General features: G+C 45.8%; 1 protein-coding gene across 3 annotated transcripts in view; it reads right to left on the bottom strand.

Moving 5' to 3' along the window:
• The window catches only part of TTYH3 (tweety family member 3), a 78,599-nt gene extending 72,088 nt beyond the window's left edge, over nt 1-6,511 (bottom strand). For all 3 annotated transcript variants that reach the window (XM_075767869.1, XM_075767870.1, XM_075767868.1), the window contains exon 1: nt 6,188-6,511. In XM_075767869.1, coding sequence (XP_075623984.1) covers nt 6,188-6,310 — 123 coding nt within the window. In that variant the 5' untranslated portion in view covers nt 6,311-6,511. The remainder of the gene's footprint in view (nt 1-6,187) is intronic.
• Between the last annotated feature and the right edge of the window lie 7,650 nt (nt 6,512-14,161).

Below are 14,161 nucleotides of genomic sequence, written 5' to 3'. Positions count from 1 at the left end.
CTTGAATGTCAGCTCCTCCAAGCCAAGAAAAACTTGTGTGCATACAGCTAAGTGCACTATATAGGCAGCGCTCAGAGGAGGTGGATGCATTACCCAAGTTTTACTTCTTAAATATTTAAATCCAGACCAGGAGACATAAACTGTTACACTCATGTAGAAAAAAAACATAATAGAGGATTTTCAAGAGAACAAACATTGTCTTGATGCAGAAGCACCAAGGTGCCAGTGGCCGGCCACTACCTGACCAGATTAATGCTTTAACTCTGGTTCTACTCTTCCAGCTAAGACCAGCATGACACCTTCAGAGCACCACATACTGCATAGAGGCCTCCTAAGGCTGGAAAGCTCACCAGGCCTGGCAAAAGCATCTCCTCCATGCAGGATTAATACTTTTAGGATTCTACCCAGATGAAGCAAGCATGGTTTCCATCTTTGCACACTCACTTGCTTCTCCTTCCCTCCTCCCCCCACAGCATGTTTCACATTTCTCCAAGTCACCTTTTACCCCTCTGTGTGTACTTTGGTCTGCTAAAACCATACATTCAGAACAGTTACTTTTTTTCACTAGAGTAAGGTAATCTACAGTCAGGGTTTCCAGAAACTGTCAGTTCTCAGGAGACCATCTGAAAACGTAGCAGCACAGCATGGGTCAGCAAAAAAGTAAGGCTGCAGACAGAAAGCTGGCAAAGGTTGACTTTTTTCCTGTCTGTATCCCATATGCTGCTGCATGGCTGGATGTGCGGTCAAAAGAAACCGTTGTATGTCTACTTTTAGTAGAAATCAGCCATCAAAAATTGTCTTGTTTCTACAATTTTGGTCATTTATTATGCTGCAGTTTCCTAGTAAAGGCTCTTGCAGTTCAAACACAGAATAGAGGAGTCAGCACCAACTTGCTGATAAGAAGTATTACTGCATGGTTACTCATGCAACCAAGACTGATGAGTAAAGGGAAGAGGGGATTTACCATCAGCTCTTAAAAACCTAAAAGCAACTTCAATTTAATTAGAAAATATTGGATTCTACTAACCAGGGTCACCAAACCCTTCTGGAAATACGAGCAAACTAGTGCTACAGCAGGATAGCTGATCAGACCTTGGAAGGGGTCCATCTATTCTTGAAAGAAACTTTCAGTCTAACCCCTTTAAGAAAGGCACATTACCCTCTGACTTTGAGCCAACTAGACAAAAACACGTCATCCAACTTGACTAATACACATGTTTCCAATTTACAGAAAGACTCTTGGTTTCAGAATTGAAATAAGATGCCAGTACAGTAGAGGAAGTTCTAAAACAATCTCTCTAATCCAAGTTTTTTGGCAGTTTAGGCTCCATCATGTTTCTCCAGCCAAGAAACACTTCCAAAGACGACATTAGCTGTTGTGTGTAGGGAAACAGCCTCACAGAGCCAGAAAGTACCTGACAGAATTAATTCCTTGCTGAACCTTTGCCTACAGGTTTGAACACAAATGCCTTGGATTAGAGTCTGCGAGCCAAAAAAAGGGAAGCATCGTTGAGCTTACACAGCGCCTTTCCCTGCTGGATCCCCCCTCAACACACGTACAGTAGTAGAAAAAGAACGTTACAACACAAAAGCACTGACAGATGTATGATAGGAAACTCCTGGGTGACAACACTAAGGAGACCATCTTAAACCCAAGGACTAGAGCATACCCCTGTTCTTATCAATGCTTCCTTTAGTGTGGTTCTGCATCTTAATTGGCGTGAATCAATCATCCAGTCCTTTTCCAAAGCACATAGCATTGCCGTTACACCTACTATCCATGCATTCACAGTACTGATTCTCACAGAAAAAGCACAAGAGTGGTGGAAGGAAGGAGTTTCAAAGATGCTGGAGAATTTTGCTTTATTCTAGCCCGATTCACGCATAACCCATACATTTACACAGATTCAGGTCAATATTGCCATCTTCCAGCAATTAAGAAAGAAGAAATTTAAGTCAAGGTGCTCTGTAGCTTCGCTTTTGCAGCCTCTTTTCTTCTTCACTGTTTACAGTACACCTCTCAGCACACAGTGAGACTTAAGAGCTACAATAAAGTGTTGTAGGCTCCTTTTCTGTTCGTATCAAAGACGCCTTGTCTCAAGCAGATATCCCATTACCTGTTGTTGTGCTGTACTAAAAAGCTATTCAGCTTTTCTACTTCTTTCCAGCATGTAACCTCCACACTACCTCAAGGCTCTTAACCAAATCTACCCTGAGAAATAAAGTGAATTCAATGCCATGCAACTAAGTCAAAAGTAGAAGTACTTACATTACTAAATAGATTAAACTAGTGACAGCAGCAGTCTTAGGACCATCTTACTGGTCCAATTAACCGCATTGGAAAGTGGATAGTACTGGTAAGATCATCGTCATTTGTTTAGCAGCAAAAGGCATGGAGACCAGAACTGGTATTAGCATGATGCTGTCTGAAGGAACACGAGCTTTGCTCCATTTTTACATTCCCTTCACTCCAGAGTTTGTGACTCACTACACAATGAAAAGGCTTTGCAGAGCACTGCAGTATGACTCAGATGAGAATACAGCCAGAACAAAACTGTTCATATCAAGATATCTTCAACCCCAATGATTCATGGGAGGATTAGGAAAAACACTGGTCTGATAAGATCCTCTATAGGGATGACTCTATGGAGCAAGTCCTGCAAGCAGCACACAAAGGCAGCTCTGGCAGGACTCACCGGCATGCCAAACCCCCTGGAGAAGAAGGATCACAACCCCAGCTCATTCTATATTGAAGTTCATCTCCATTCCCCCAGAAAAAGGAAACAACCAGTTTGTCCACAGCTTGTCGTGATGGAAGCGAAGCATCTGAAGGACATCCATACGCACATACATTTTTAAACAATCTAGTCCAGAGGGGAAGGATCTGTTCTGCTCTGACATGCTCACACACACTGCTCTAACCTAATGCAACAAGATGCGCTGTGGGAGAAGATTAGTAAGTTATACCAAGAGAGTGTGTTTTAGAGACCAGCTCAGGTGAAGAAGGTACACAGCCAAAGCCTGCAGCTGCACTGATCTCAGCCCTTGGCAACAACATTGCCATTAGTATTTCTCATGCTCTCAGACAAAAGGAGGAAGCCCCCGTAGGTTGGTAGACAATGGACGCAGCCACCTTGAGACAGGCCAGTGCACAGCGGGTGTCCCTCCTGCTCTGACGGAAGGGACTACATGGGACAGAACAGCATAACTAGCCATTAGATCTACGTCCTTCTAGATATTCCCCATCACCCAGGGTCCCAGAAGACACAACAAAGACCTAGACTTCAAAGACCAGCAGTATGTGCTTATCTATGAGCTACACGTGCTTCAGAGAGGTTTCAGGGGACAATAGCTTATCTGCTGCTTCAGTGGAATAGCGGCTTGTGCATTACAGTAATCCTTGCTAGGTAGGGATGGAAAGCCTGTTAAATCAGCAGCCTTCTCACCTGCAGGACCACGTGGCATTGCAACTAATGACGTGACAACATTCAAATCCAAGCCACTGCATTTCCCTTTTGGTTGAAGTGGGATGTTCAGTTGATGCACAAGTTCAAACCCTATCATCAAAACGTGACTACAAAAATAAAGCAGGTCTTTACTAAGCGGTTACTAAAGAAAAGAGTTTTATAAGGAAAGCAATGTTTTCCCTTGGTCATGGGGATGAGAAATCTTTTCTAGAGAAGCAGTGAAGAATCAGAAAGGCTATGTTGCTTCCTTGCCCATAACAAATCAGAATGAGAACAGACACTAAGCCCTGCTGTATGCCTATTTATGACAACAGTCTAGCTACCCGATGACTCTAAGTCATGGAAACTTAAAGGTATTTTCAGTTTAGTAAAGGTACTCCTTCCTTACTACAGGTAGGGACACTCTGCCCTTTCCCATCCCCATAAACTCCCAGCTAGCATCCCCCACTGACCTCTCTTCAGGCACTGGAGAGCTCAAATGCAACATGCGGTTTAACAGTTTATACTTAAGAATCGGGGTATCAACCACTAAAGGAACAGAAAACAAAAATGCACACGATTTGTGCCAATGAGACCTACAAAGAAAACTATAGAGAATTTACATTAAAAAAGGACTTTCTTATTTTCAAGACATATACGATCTCACCTGCTAAGTACAAAAGGTTCCTAAAGAAAAGAGGAGACTATGCCAGCATAGGCTGCAAACAGAGCAAGAGATGCAAATTCATAACGAAGCTAATAGAGAAAGCCAGAATTCAAACCAAAAGGCCTTCAGAACAATTGAAAGCATGAGAGATCATTTAGCATTACAGTTTCCCACTCCTGGATTAAGTTTCCCTGTTTCACTGCATTAGAATTAATCTACACGGCCACGAACTCCAGAGTCAACTTGCAGAGGCACAGCAGCTTCGTTATATAACGTTATATATCGGCGACACCAATAACGCGGGCTGCGCTGCTGGAGCCTGCTTGCTATCCCTCACCAATGCCGAAACCAGCAAAGCCGCTGCTACTCAAATCATTCTCTTGACGACAGACGCTTCAGTAATCCAGACATTCGGGTTTGGATTTGATAAGACATTTTCTTGCCAGCTGATGTGGAGACTTAAAAGGGCACCTAATGCTGTGCAAGAAGTCCAATATCATCAAGGGAGGGGAGGCAGCTACACAGGAGAACAGCAGAAGGCTTTAATTCCGAATATGATTACTGTAGAAAAATTATCTGACAAATGAACGCAACCCCAGGCTGTTGCGAGGAATGCTTTTAAGCAATTTAAGCAAAAAACATTACATCTGCTGTCTACTCAAAGGTCAACCAGAGCTTGTTTCATGATAACATGCTCCCAAGAACATCTTTCCATGAACTCTTAACTTCTGATCTTCAGCATCTCATACCCCTTGTTTTAAAGGCAGCTACCCTCTGAGGTCATGGAAATACAGTTAAGCTGCTGTGCAGTGTTAACGTCTGTGTGTGGCCATCTTGAACTCTGCTAAGCCAAGGGAACTAAAACAAATTAACAAACTGAAGCCTCAAATACAAAAGTTAAGTCAAAAGTCTGTTTTGTTTACTGGTTTAAAGATGTCTCTTTGTATCCACCCATTGCTTTTTAAATACACCTCTCACATTTTGCTCTAGCATCAGCCCACAGATCTGTTCATCTGTTTAAAAGAAAAAGCCAAAACATACTGCTTTCTAAAGTATTTCTAATACCTTTTACTTCTAGGATAAATGAGAACCATCTAGATGCCCCAGCCTTTCCACTCGTGTGCATGATAGCAGGCTACGTATATAGGACACTGCAAGTATGTTCAGAAAAGCAAAATGGTGTTTTCAAAACCAGGGACCGTGGCAAACCGAGGCAGCAGAGTCACTGCAGCTCTGTTCCAAGATGACAGCAGAGAACACAGATGTTAGAGCACACAGATTCACTCCACAATCATTTTAATTACATGCCTAGTCAACCAAGCACGGGCTACAGGCTAAGCAGCAAAAAAAAAAAAAGAAAAAGCAGCACAGAAGTATTCTGTGAGCATCTTCCGGTGCACTTGATGCTAACGTCGCTCTCGTGCATTAAGTCATCTGTTTTCCAGCAGGCAGTGAGTGGGTTTGGAAAGGCACTGCTGGCCTCTCTGCAGGTCACAGCGATGCAGGGCTGGCGGGACGGCTGGCGAGCGGCGGGCACTGCCTGCACAGGGCAGCGGGGCTGTCACCAGCGACGAGGGGGTGCGATCCGGCCAGGGCCGGCTGACATCAGGCCAGAGCCTTCGCCCGGACAGCGCAGCTGGCCCCCGGCTGCGCGGGGACCTGGGGAGGGCACCGGGCCAGGGCTGCCTCCCGGGCCAGGGGATCGCCCCACCTTCGCCCAAGAACTCGGGCTTCCAGCGAGCTGGAACCAGCTCGGGGCTCCTGCTCGCCCCTCCGGGGGGGAGGGGCGATGGCCTCCTGCCCCAGCCCAGGCCGGCGGCACCCCCGCACCCCAGCCTGCCCGACCCAGCAGGGATCCCCCACCTGTCCCTCGTGGGGTGCGCACACACCGCACGGAACAGGGCAGACGTGGCACCCACAGACACCCACCCCCCACAGGCGGTCCGAGCCCCCTCCGCGCCCCCTGCCCCGCACAGCCCGCGGCTGTACAAACACCCCCCGCCCGCGCCGCGAGGGGCCCCCACGCGGGACACAGCCCCACAGACACACGCACAGACCCCGTGCGGGGACCCACCTGCTGGTACTCGGTATCGTGCGGTCGGAAGTCGGCGGCGGTGAGCTCCCAGCGCAGGCTGAGGTGCGGCAGGCGGTGCAGCAGGCTCACCCACCAGGGCGGCGAGTAGCTGACGCCCGCCATGCCCGCCGCGCCTCGCCTCACCTCACCTTGCCTCACCCCGACCCGCCGGCCATGGAGCGCCGCCGCCGCCCGCGCTGCTCGTTCGCCTGCCCGTCTGCCTCCCTCTTCACCCGCGCCCCGGCTGGCGGCCCCGCATGGCCGGCACCCCGCTCCTCCTCCTCCCTCCCGCCGCGCCGCTCGCTCCCTCTTTGTTCGCCGAGAGGCTCCACCGCCTCCGCGCCCGGCACCGCCCGCCCCGCTCCCATTGGCGCCGCCTCGCCCCGCCCCGGCTGCCGTGGCCCCTCAGGGCTCCCGGCCCGTCGGTTCAGGCGGCCTCCGGAGCGGGACGGCGGCTGCCGGGTCCTGGTGGGAGTCGCCTTTCTGCCACCCCGCACGGGGGTCGCCCGCCCTTGGGCAGCCACGCTTCGCCCACCGCCACCCGTGCTGCAACATGGCGCCCTGGTGCGTGTTGCAGGGGGTCCCACAGCCGGCATCAGACGGTGTCCTCTCCTACAAGCACCTTTCCCTCCAAAATAACCCCAAAGTGGGCCCAGCCGCTTGGCACCCTGCTGCTCTCGCTGCTGCAGAGGAAAACGCCATTCCTGGGCCTCGGGCACCAATACATTCACTTGGCCTGATGCACTTTGTGCAACGCGCTTGCTCCTGTGGCACTGGCTCCCTGTTTGCTTCCCCAGCCCGCCTGGGCTTTTCCAAAAGCCAGGGGAAATTTCTAGAAGTACCGAGGTGTCTGAAGATGCAGACAGGCCCCTCATGATTTTTCAAGTGTGCCCAATCTTCACCCGTTTCATGGAGACGTGAAGTGCGCTGTTGCGGCTTCCACCGTGCTCTCTGCAGGCAAAGGTTTGGCCTCCTCCAGACCCCGGCCCAAAGCCAATTAAATTGCTTCATTAACTTCAATGGACTTGGAACTGCCAGCTTGTTTTGATGACTACATAAATCAGAGCCATGAATTAAACACCTAAGTATTTAAGCAATGACAGCATCTTACCGCACAACACAGCGGAGTCGAGCATAACGCGGCAGCACGTGTGGTGCTCCCTGCAGAGCCACTCAGGCACAACTTTCCCAAGGATTATACTCTGACCCGATGGGAAAGGCTTTTCATTTCTTCCTAAACAGAACATAACCAAACGATTTTCAGTCTTAAAGGTAAAAAATACAAGCGTACCCTCTCAGAGGGCTGCGTCAGAAAACAGTACATAAATACTCTGGATAATGTTCAGACAGCATAGTAAAATAGAATAGATAACAACAGTAAGCAGCAGCAATCCCAAATTCATTCGCTTCATTCCAGAGATTGTACTGCTCCTATTGCAACTGAAATGGATAAAAACATTTGCTGTTTTCTTTTAAAAGGAATAGATCAAATAATTTCATTCTTGTAGTGTGGTCCAGCATTAATGCAGGAGTTCCGAAATTTGGCCAGTCTACTCAGAGCATCTCCTAGGCCTTCGCTCTCCATACGGAGATACGAACCGAAGGCTCCCCACCCCACCTCTGCAGCAGCACACCTCACCCGCTGCTCGTTCGACAAGTTGAAAGCAATGTGTTTTACATATCCCTCAATACAACTTGGAGTTGGAAGGGGAAAAAAGATCATCCAGCCTTCAAACGGACTTCCACCAAATGTCTCACAGGTCTTACAGGCTTGAGAAACCCCCATCTAAGGAGCGCTGTTTAGAATTAGAAACTGTAATGGCCCATGAAAACTCAAAAAATACTGGAATGCTGTGTATCCCATTGGAAAAACAAGGGTAATACCAACTGCTTTTCTCTCCTAAATGGTGGCAAGCCAGTAGACACTACAGACGCATCTCTTTTGCAAGTATGATTTTATTACTTTTCCCAAATGCAGCTAGGACTTTATACTTTACACTGTCCTCACTGATGCATTTTATAAATAAGGAGAGCAAAATTGCTAAAATTGGCTATTTAACACATTAGGACCAAATAAACTTATTTCTGCTGATGTTCTGAAATATACCATCAACTTCAATAGCTTTTGACTAGGACAGGATTTTCATATGAGTATTATCAACATAGCTAAAAAGAAATCTTATCATTCACAAATGGCATTAAGACACACGTCAGAGTTCACAGCCACGCAGTATGTGCACAAGTACAAGATATACAAGGGTACAAGATACAAGACCTCAACTCGCTGAAGCCTTCTCCAAGAAAAGTTCTTATCTTTCTGCAGGAGGACAGCAGAACAACAGCCAATTTTGTTTTCTTTTTTTTTTCCTTTTTTCTTTTCCCCCTCTTTTTCACAGTGCCAGCAAGGATGAGGAAGAAATTATTTTAGAGCGCAGTGATCTAACATATTTCACCTCCGGTTCAAACAACCCGAAGACAAGGAGCTGAGAGACCTTGCTGGGGGCAAGAGAGATCTCTGCGTAAGCCACTTATGCCACAGAGTTTATGCAATTCGGCACTAAAATGCTCAAGGCTGGAATCTGTCCTGCAGATGTTACTGCTACCATGGGCCTCTGGATAGATAGAAAAACCCACCAGGCTGCAAGTCCCAGTACCTTTGTCAGCAAAATGATGGACATGGAATAGAAGCAGATGCAGCAAGCACTCCACATCGAGATCGCGTTTGACAGAGTTGATGTAAATCAAACCAAACAAAACGTTTTGGAATAAATGACAGGAAAAGCTGGATGCTATTAAATGGGAGTGTAAGCGCTGGATTATCAGAGCGGCAGTTTGAGGCGCCATATGGGGGACGGGGGGTAAGTGGGAGAGGGAGGAGGCTCAGCAGCGCCGGTGTGCATGCCTCTCTCACAGCCATTTGCTGCGAAGACAACTGGATTAAATTATAGTAGAATGAGACTTTGGGATTACAGAGAGAGAGAGGCATCAACAGTTTTAATTTCTCCCCTGCAATTATTTATAATGATATGAGGAAATATGAAAACAAAGAGTAAAAAGAATTCAGCAAACTAGGAGTAAGAGACAAACCGCAGGATCTAGCACTAGCTGTGCTTTCCATGGCAGGGCACTTCAGCCTGTTGGACCACGTCACGAAGCAGTGTTTGCATTTCTTAGATGTGCTAGGATCATTTGATCCTATTCAGGTAATTCTTGATTACCTGACAACAAGACAGTTATCAAGGCTCTCATGTTTAGATTATAGCAGCCTTCTTCCCTCACCACACAAAAAGGCACTCTCTGTTTTGCCAAAGCAAAATGGACAGACAAGCCACTGCTGTGACATCCCAGGAATAAAAACTAACAGTAAATCACCCTTGCGTGGAAAGTTCTACAGTCAACCAAAGCAAACTGCAAATGTCAGCTTGTTAGCTGGTAATCCTGCTGAAAAGTAACCCGAAGAGCCGTATTAGCGTTTGCTAACTTGCTTTGACAGTGGCTTTGCTAAAGAATCACTAGGCAAAACTGGCAAATGAGAAATGTTCCAAGTTAAAGACAACCAAGATAAAAAGACTAGTTTAAACCTCCAAAATAAGGCAGCTGGTGCTGTGCCCTGTCCCCTTGAGACCATCAGGCAGTCTGCAAAAGCACACCTCGAAATGTACCATTTTTCACTCTTCATAAGTTTCTGACTCCAGACATCCCTACTGCTGACCCGACACTTGCAATGAGAGCACCTTTTAGAACAGCGATCCCACACCCCTGGCTTTTTTTATTCACTATGAGATGAAATAATTTAGCTTTTAATATACAGTGAAGCGAGGAGTCTTCCCCTGTCAGACCTAATATGCATTATGAAAGGTTTTAGCCAGCAATAGAGATTTAAAAAAAAAAAAAAAAAAAGGGAAGTTTGAACTTCAAGTGCCAGCAGATGGATGAGTTACCCTCTTGAGACTAGGGACTAAACTATGGACAGTCAGAGGGAGGTCAGTGAGACAATCGTGTCTCGGCACTCAGCTGCCACTGCTCAGCAACACCTCCGCCCCGCTCACCTCTGCCGCTCCATAAACTCTGCCCTTGCGTCAAGCTGTCCCTCCTTCCCGCTGAGCTAGGCTGTGCCTCTGTTCAAATTACCCTTCCTCTTCTCCCAGGGCTTCCTCGGTATTTTTCTGCTGAGAGTGAAGGGAAATAACAAAGCCAGGGCTGCTCTCCAGCCTCCCCCACACTTCGCTGCCCCCTCCACGACAGCTCCGTCCCCAGCCCTTGCTCTTCCCAGCAAAGCCACGTTGCTGGGGATCTTCCCAGTTTGAAGGAGTTCCCCTGAGTGGAGGTGGCTGTAGACAGGAACATACATTTGGGTCTTCACTGCTTTCCTCTGAAGTCCTCCTAGGGACTTTTGGGTTTAAGCAAAGACTAGCCACAACCAGGGCCAGCATAAAATGCTTTAAGAAATCATAAGAAAAGGTTAATTCTGTCATTTCCAGTCCTAAGGCAATGCTCTCTCTTCCTTGTGTTCTAACAGTCTTTTTTACTTGGTGAGTTCCAGGGAAATGGGTGGAAGATGTGGAAATCCTATTGCAAAAGCACCTGCCTGCTCCTTTCCTTTCCCCAGAGAGCAACACACAGAACATTCTATTATTTAGTTAATTACAAAGAAACAATTACAAAGGAACTCGGCAAATTCTCTCTAATCACAGCAAGACCCATTGCAGTTCAGTAAGTTCAGCAAATTAGCAAATAAGTGAATATAAAAAGGAAAGAATAACACAGCTCAAATTGCATTTTGTTCGTTTGTTTTGTCACTCATAGTTCTGTTTAATTATTTAAGATATTTCTTCATAACATTCTAGTACATTTTGTATAATAATGAAGGTTTACTAGCATAAAAATGCAATACGTGGCTATTAAATGTCTGCCGAAAGGAGAAAGAAAACTGCCAATTCTGTGTGTAAATTACAGAGAGCCTGTTCAGGAAAAATGTCCAGGTTAGATAAATAGAAGGTTCTGCCACAATTTGTGTAAGCTACAAATAAGGATTATTTGATGAATAATGAAGATAACAACAACGCTAAGTAATGTTTGTACAGAACGTTATAACTTGTACTAGAGGCATTCATGGTCAATCCCCTGTTTATTAAAAGCTCTTCTAATTTCCTATGCATGTAACTAGAGGCCATTTAAACACAGCCCTTTTTTTCAGCAGCACTGTAATCAAATGACAGACCTTACAGTATTTCAGTTCTAAATTCATACTACAGGAAAGACTTTCAAGCTCTGTTGCATTACTGAAGCGGAGCCTCATTGTCACAGAGCTGATGGACTGAGGAGGGGCAGAGGAGCAAGATCCAGGCGTGGTATTATCTGGCTGAGAGCGAGCAAGACAGCCCTTTACAACAGGCACGATGTCCCTCCTGGCTCTTCCTGGACCATTTTGAGCATCAAGATTTTATGACACATCTGTTTGCACAACCAAGAATAGAAGCCCTAAAGGGGCTTATGTGGTACCCAACGCAAAGTGTCTTTGAGGCATGCTGGCAAACCCCCTACCAAATAGAAAGGGAGCCGTTAGAGTCTGAACAACGTCTCGAGAGGGGAAGTTTTGTTTATATGCAGCTCCAGTGAGGGGAACAACATGAACACTTTTCTAGGGAGACCAGAAAAGATGTACGAATACGAATGCTTTCAGATTTGAGAAAGGGAATTAGGACAGCCAGACAGTGGAAGGGGCAAGAGGAGCAGGGTACAAGATAATCAGTAGGCTACAACCAGGGTATAGTTAATAAGAACATAGCAACTCTCACCGTTCAAGGTTATTCCTTTGAGCGCAGCGAGGACAGAATGAGTGCTAAAGGCCACATATAAGCAAGAGCCAACGTGACTCACACACATCTGAAATAGAGCAAATATTCAGAAATTGATGTCAGTGCTGTCTCTACCAAAAAGTGACATCAGCAAACATTAGAAGGAAACGTCAGAGGAATTGGTGCAGCACCAGACCACCGACCACGCCTGAAAATCCTCCCCTAATAACCTGGAGTCTAACATGGATATTTTGCTCTTTGCAGGTCTTCATGATGCCCATAGAATGAAACTTTTTTTTCCTCCCCCCCTTACAGTTCATGTGGGGAAAGCAATTAGTTAGCTGACAAACCTACCATAAACAGCTGCTGCAAAGCTTGCAAGAGTCAAGGACACTCTGACTTCAGATGAAGCCAAAGTATGGTTTAATACAACTGGTGTGAATACTTAATTGCTTTCAACTGAATTCAAGTTTAGTCCGCTCCAAGAAATCTATCAAAAATTATCCATTCATGCCGCATGGCTTACCTCCAGCCTTTAAGATTTAAAACTGAAGTTTCTGCTGAGAAATCCAGAGCATATGTCAGTGGAACAGAGAGAAAAGAACAGAAAAGTGAAATTTAATTAATATATTCAACACAGATTGTTTGGTTTACCTCGTAGGACTAAAACAGCTCTAAGTGCACAACAAGGACCCGCTTGATAGGAAGATGACTACAGGATTCCTGTGTCTTCACAGCAGCTAGCAGGGTCTTCGATCTCCACAAAGCAGCATAAGGCTTGTTTTTCCTGGGAGTCCCTAACAGCTTTTTCAGCAGACTGGAAAGGAATGCAGACATCCTAGTTCCTTCCACCAGAGCTTCATAAACAGCAACAATAGCCAAGGTAAGGGGAAACACTGTAAGTAAACTGGACAGTCTTTGGAAGGCTGTAGACTCCTGTTCTCCCCCAGCTGACAACAGACCAGTTTCCCCCCATCCTCTGCATGTCCACAGCACTACCAAACCCTAGCACAGGGAGCGAGCACTCTGTGGCCCCAGTGAGTTCAAATACCAGTTATCCATTGTGCATCTCTCCCGCAACAGGATTCTGAGAAGTATCCATCAATAACGTATTTAGGCAGGAGCAGCCACCACAATGACTTCTGTTGAATCTCTTATCTGAATTTCACTGGTTTGGTAACTGGTCAGCATGACTTGCAAGCAACAAGCAAGCAGCACAACAACAGATGAAAAGATGTAAATGAAACTCACTGAACTCCGCACAAAGCCAGATACGTTTGAGGCACTGGCATGGCTTTTAGTCATAGAACTACTTGACTGGATTTCTTTTTTTGAATAAAACACCAGAAGCCAAGACTGAGAGCAAAAGCCCATCACCTCTTTCAGTTCTGCTAGGCTTTAGTCAAGAACACCATTCACTCCTGATGGGACAATCCTGAACGCGTACTGAAGAAGTTGTTTCACACCCTACGTGTTTAAGAAGCATCTTGTCACTATGGGCTCAGGAAAGCAGAGCAGAGGGAAAAAGGTCGACCCAGGTGCAAAGTGAAAACAACAGGAGCGTGCAGCAGAGGCCAGAGGAACAACGCAAATACAGAAACTGCAGCAGAAATGCATGAACAATTAATTTACAAACATTAACTTTATTTGAAAGTTCAACAATTGGGAGAAAATACATTGTGATTGGTTTAGCTTTTAAAAGATCCCCAAATAAATTACATCAAAAGGCTTGCACAGTTCTAAATATTAAAAAGATCATAAAAATTAATGGTGCTCTCATATGCCAAGATTAATCCTTTTCCATTTCGACTATATTAGAAGTTGCTTGTGCAGGGATTATTTTTCCAGCTATGCAGAAAACAATACAGTTTTCAGGTCTTGATGCCTCAGTAAAGATTTACAGGCATAGGCACTTAAGGGCAAAAAGAGATCAAGAGAGAGAACATTCCATGAAAGTCAGATCTCTATATTCACACACAATCTCTAACCAAACACTATGGTAAATTACAAAAGGTTTTAAGTAGGCAACATTATCCCTTACCAGTAGAATGGAAAGCGTGCTGTTAGATCACGTAGGTTATAGTGGAATTTAATTTTAATTCAAGACTTTGAAGGTTACCAGTGCTTTCTACAGAAGATGTATTTTTCAGAGGCTGAGTAGGTTTGTATTGGGCCT

This window comes from Balearica regulorum, chromosome 15 (genome assembly GCF_011004875.1).
Source record: "Balearica regulorum gibbericeps isolate bBalReg1 chromosome 15, bBalReg1.pri, whole genome shotgun sequence".
NCBI classification, from domain to species: domain Eukaryota; kingdom Metazoa; phylum Chordata; class Aves; order Gruiformes; family Gruidae; genus Balearica; species Balearica regulorum.
This window is presented reverse-complemented; position numbering and strand designations above follow the sequence as displayed.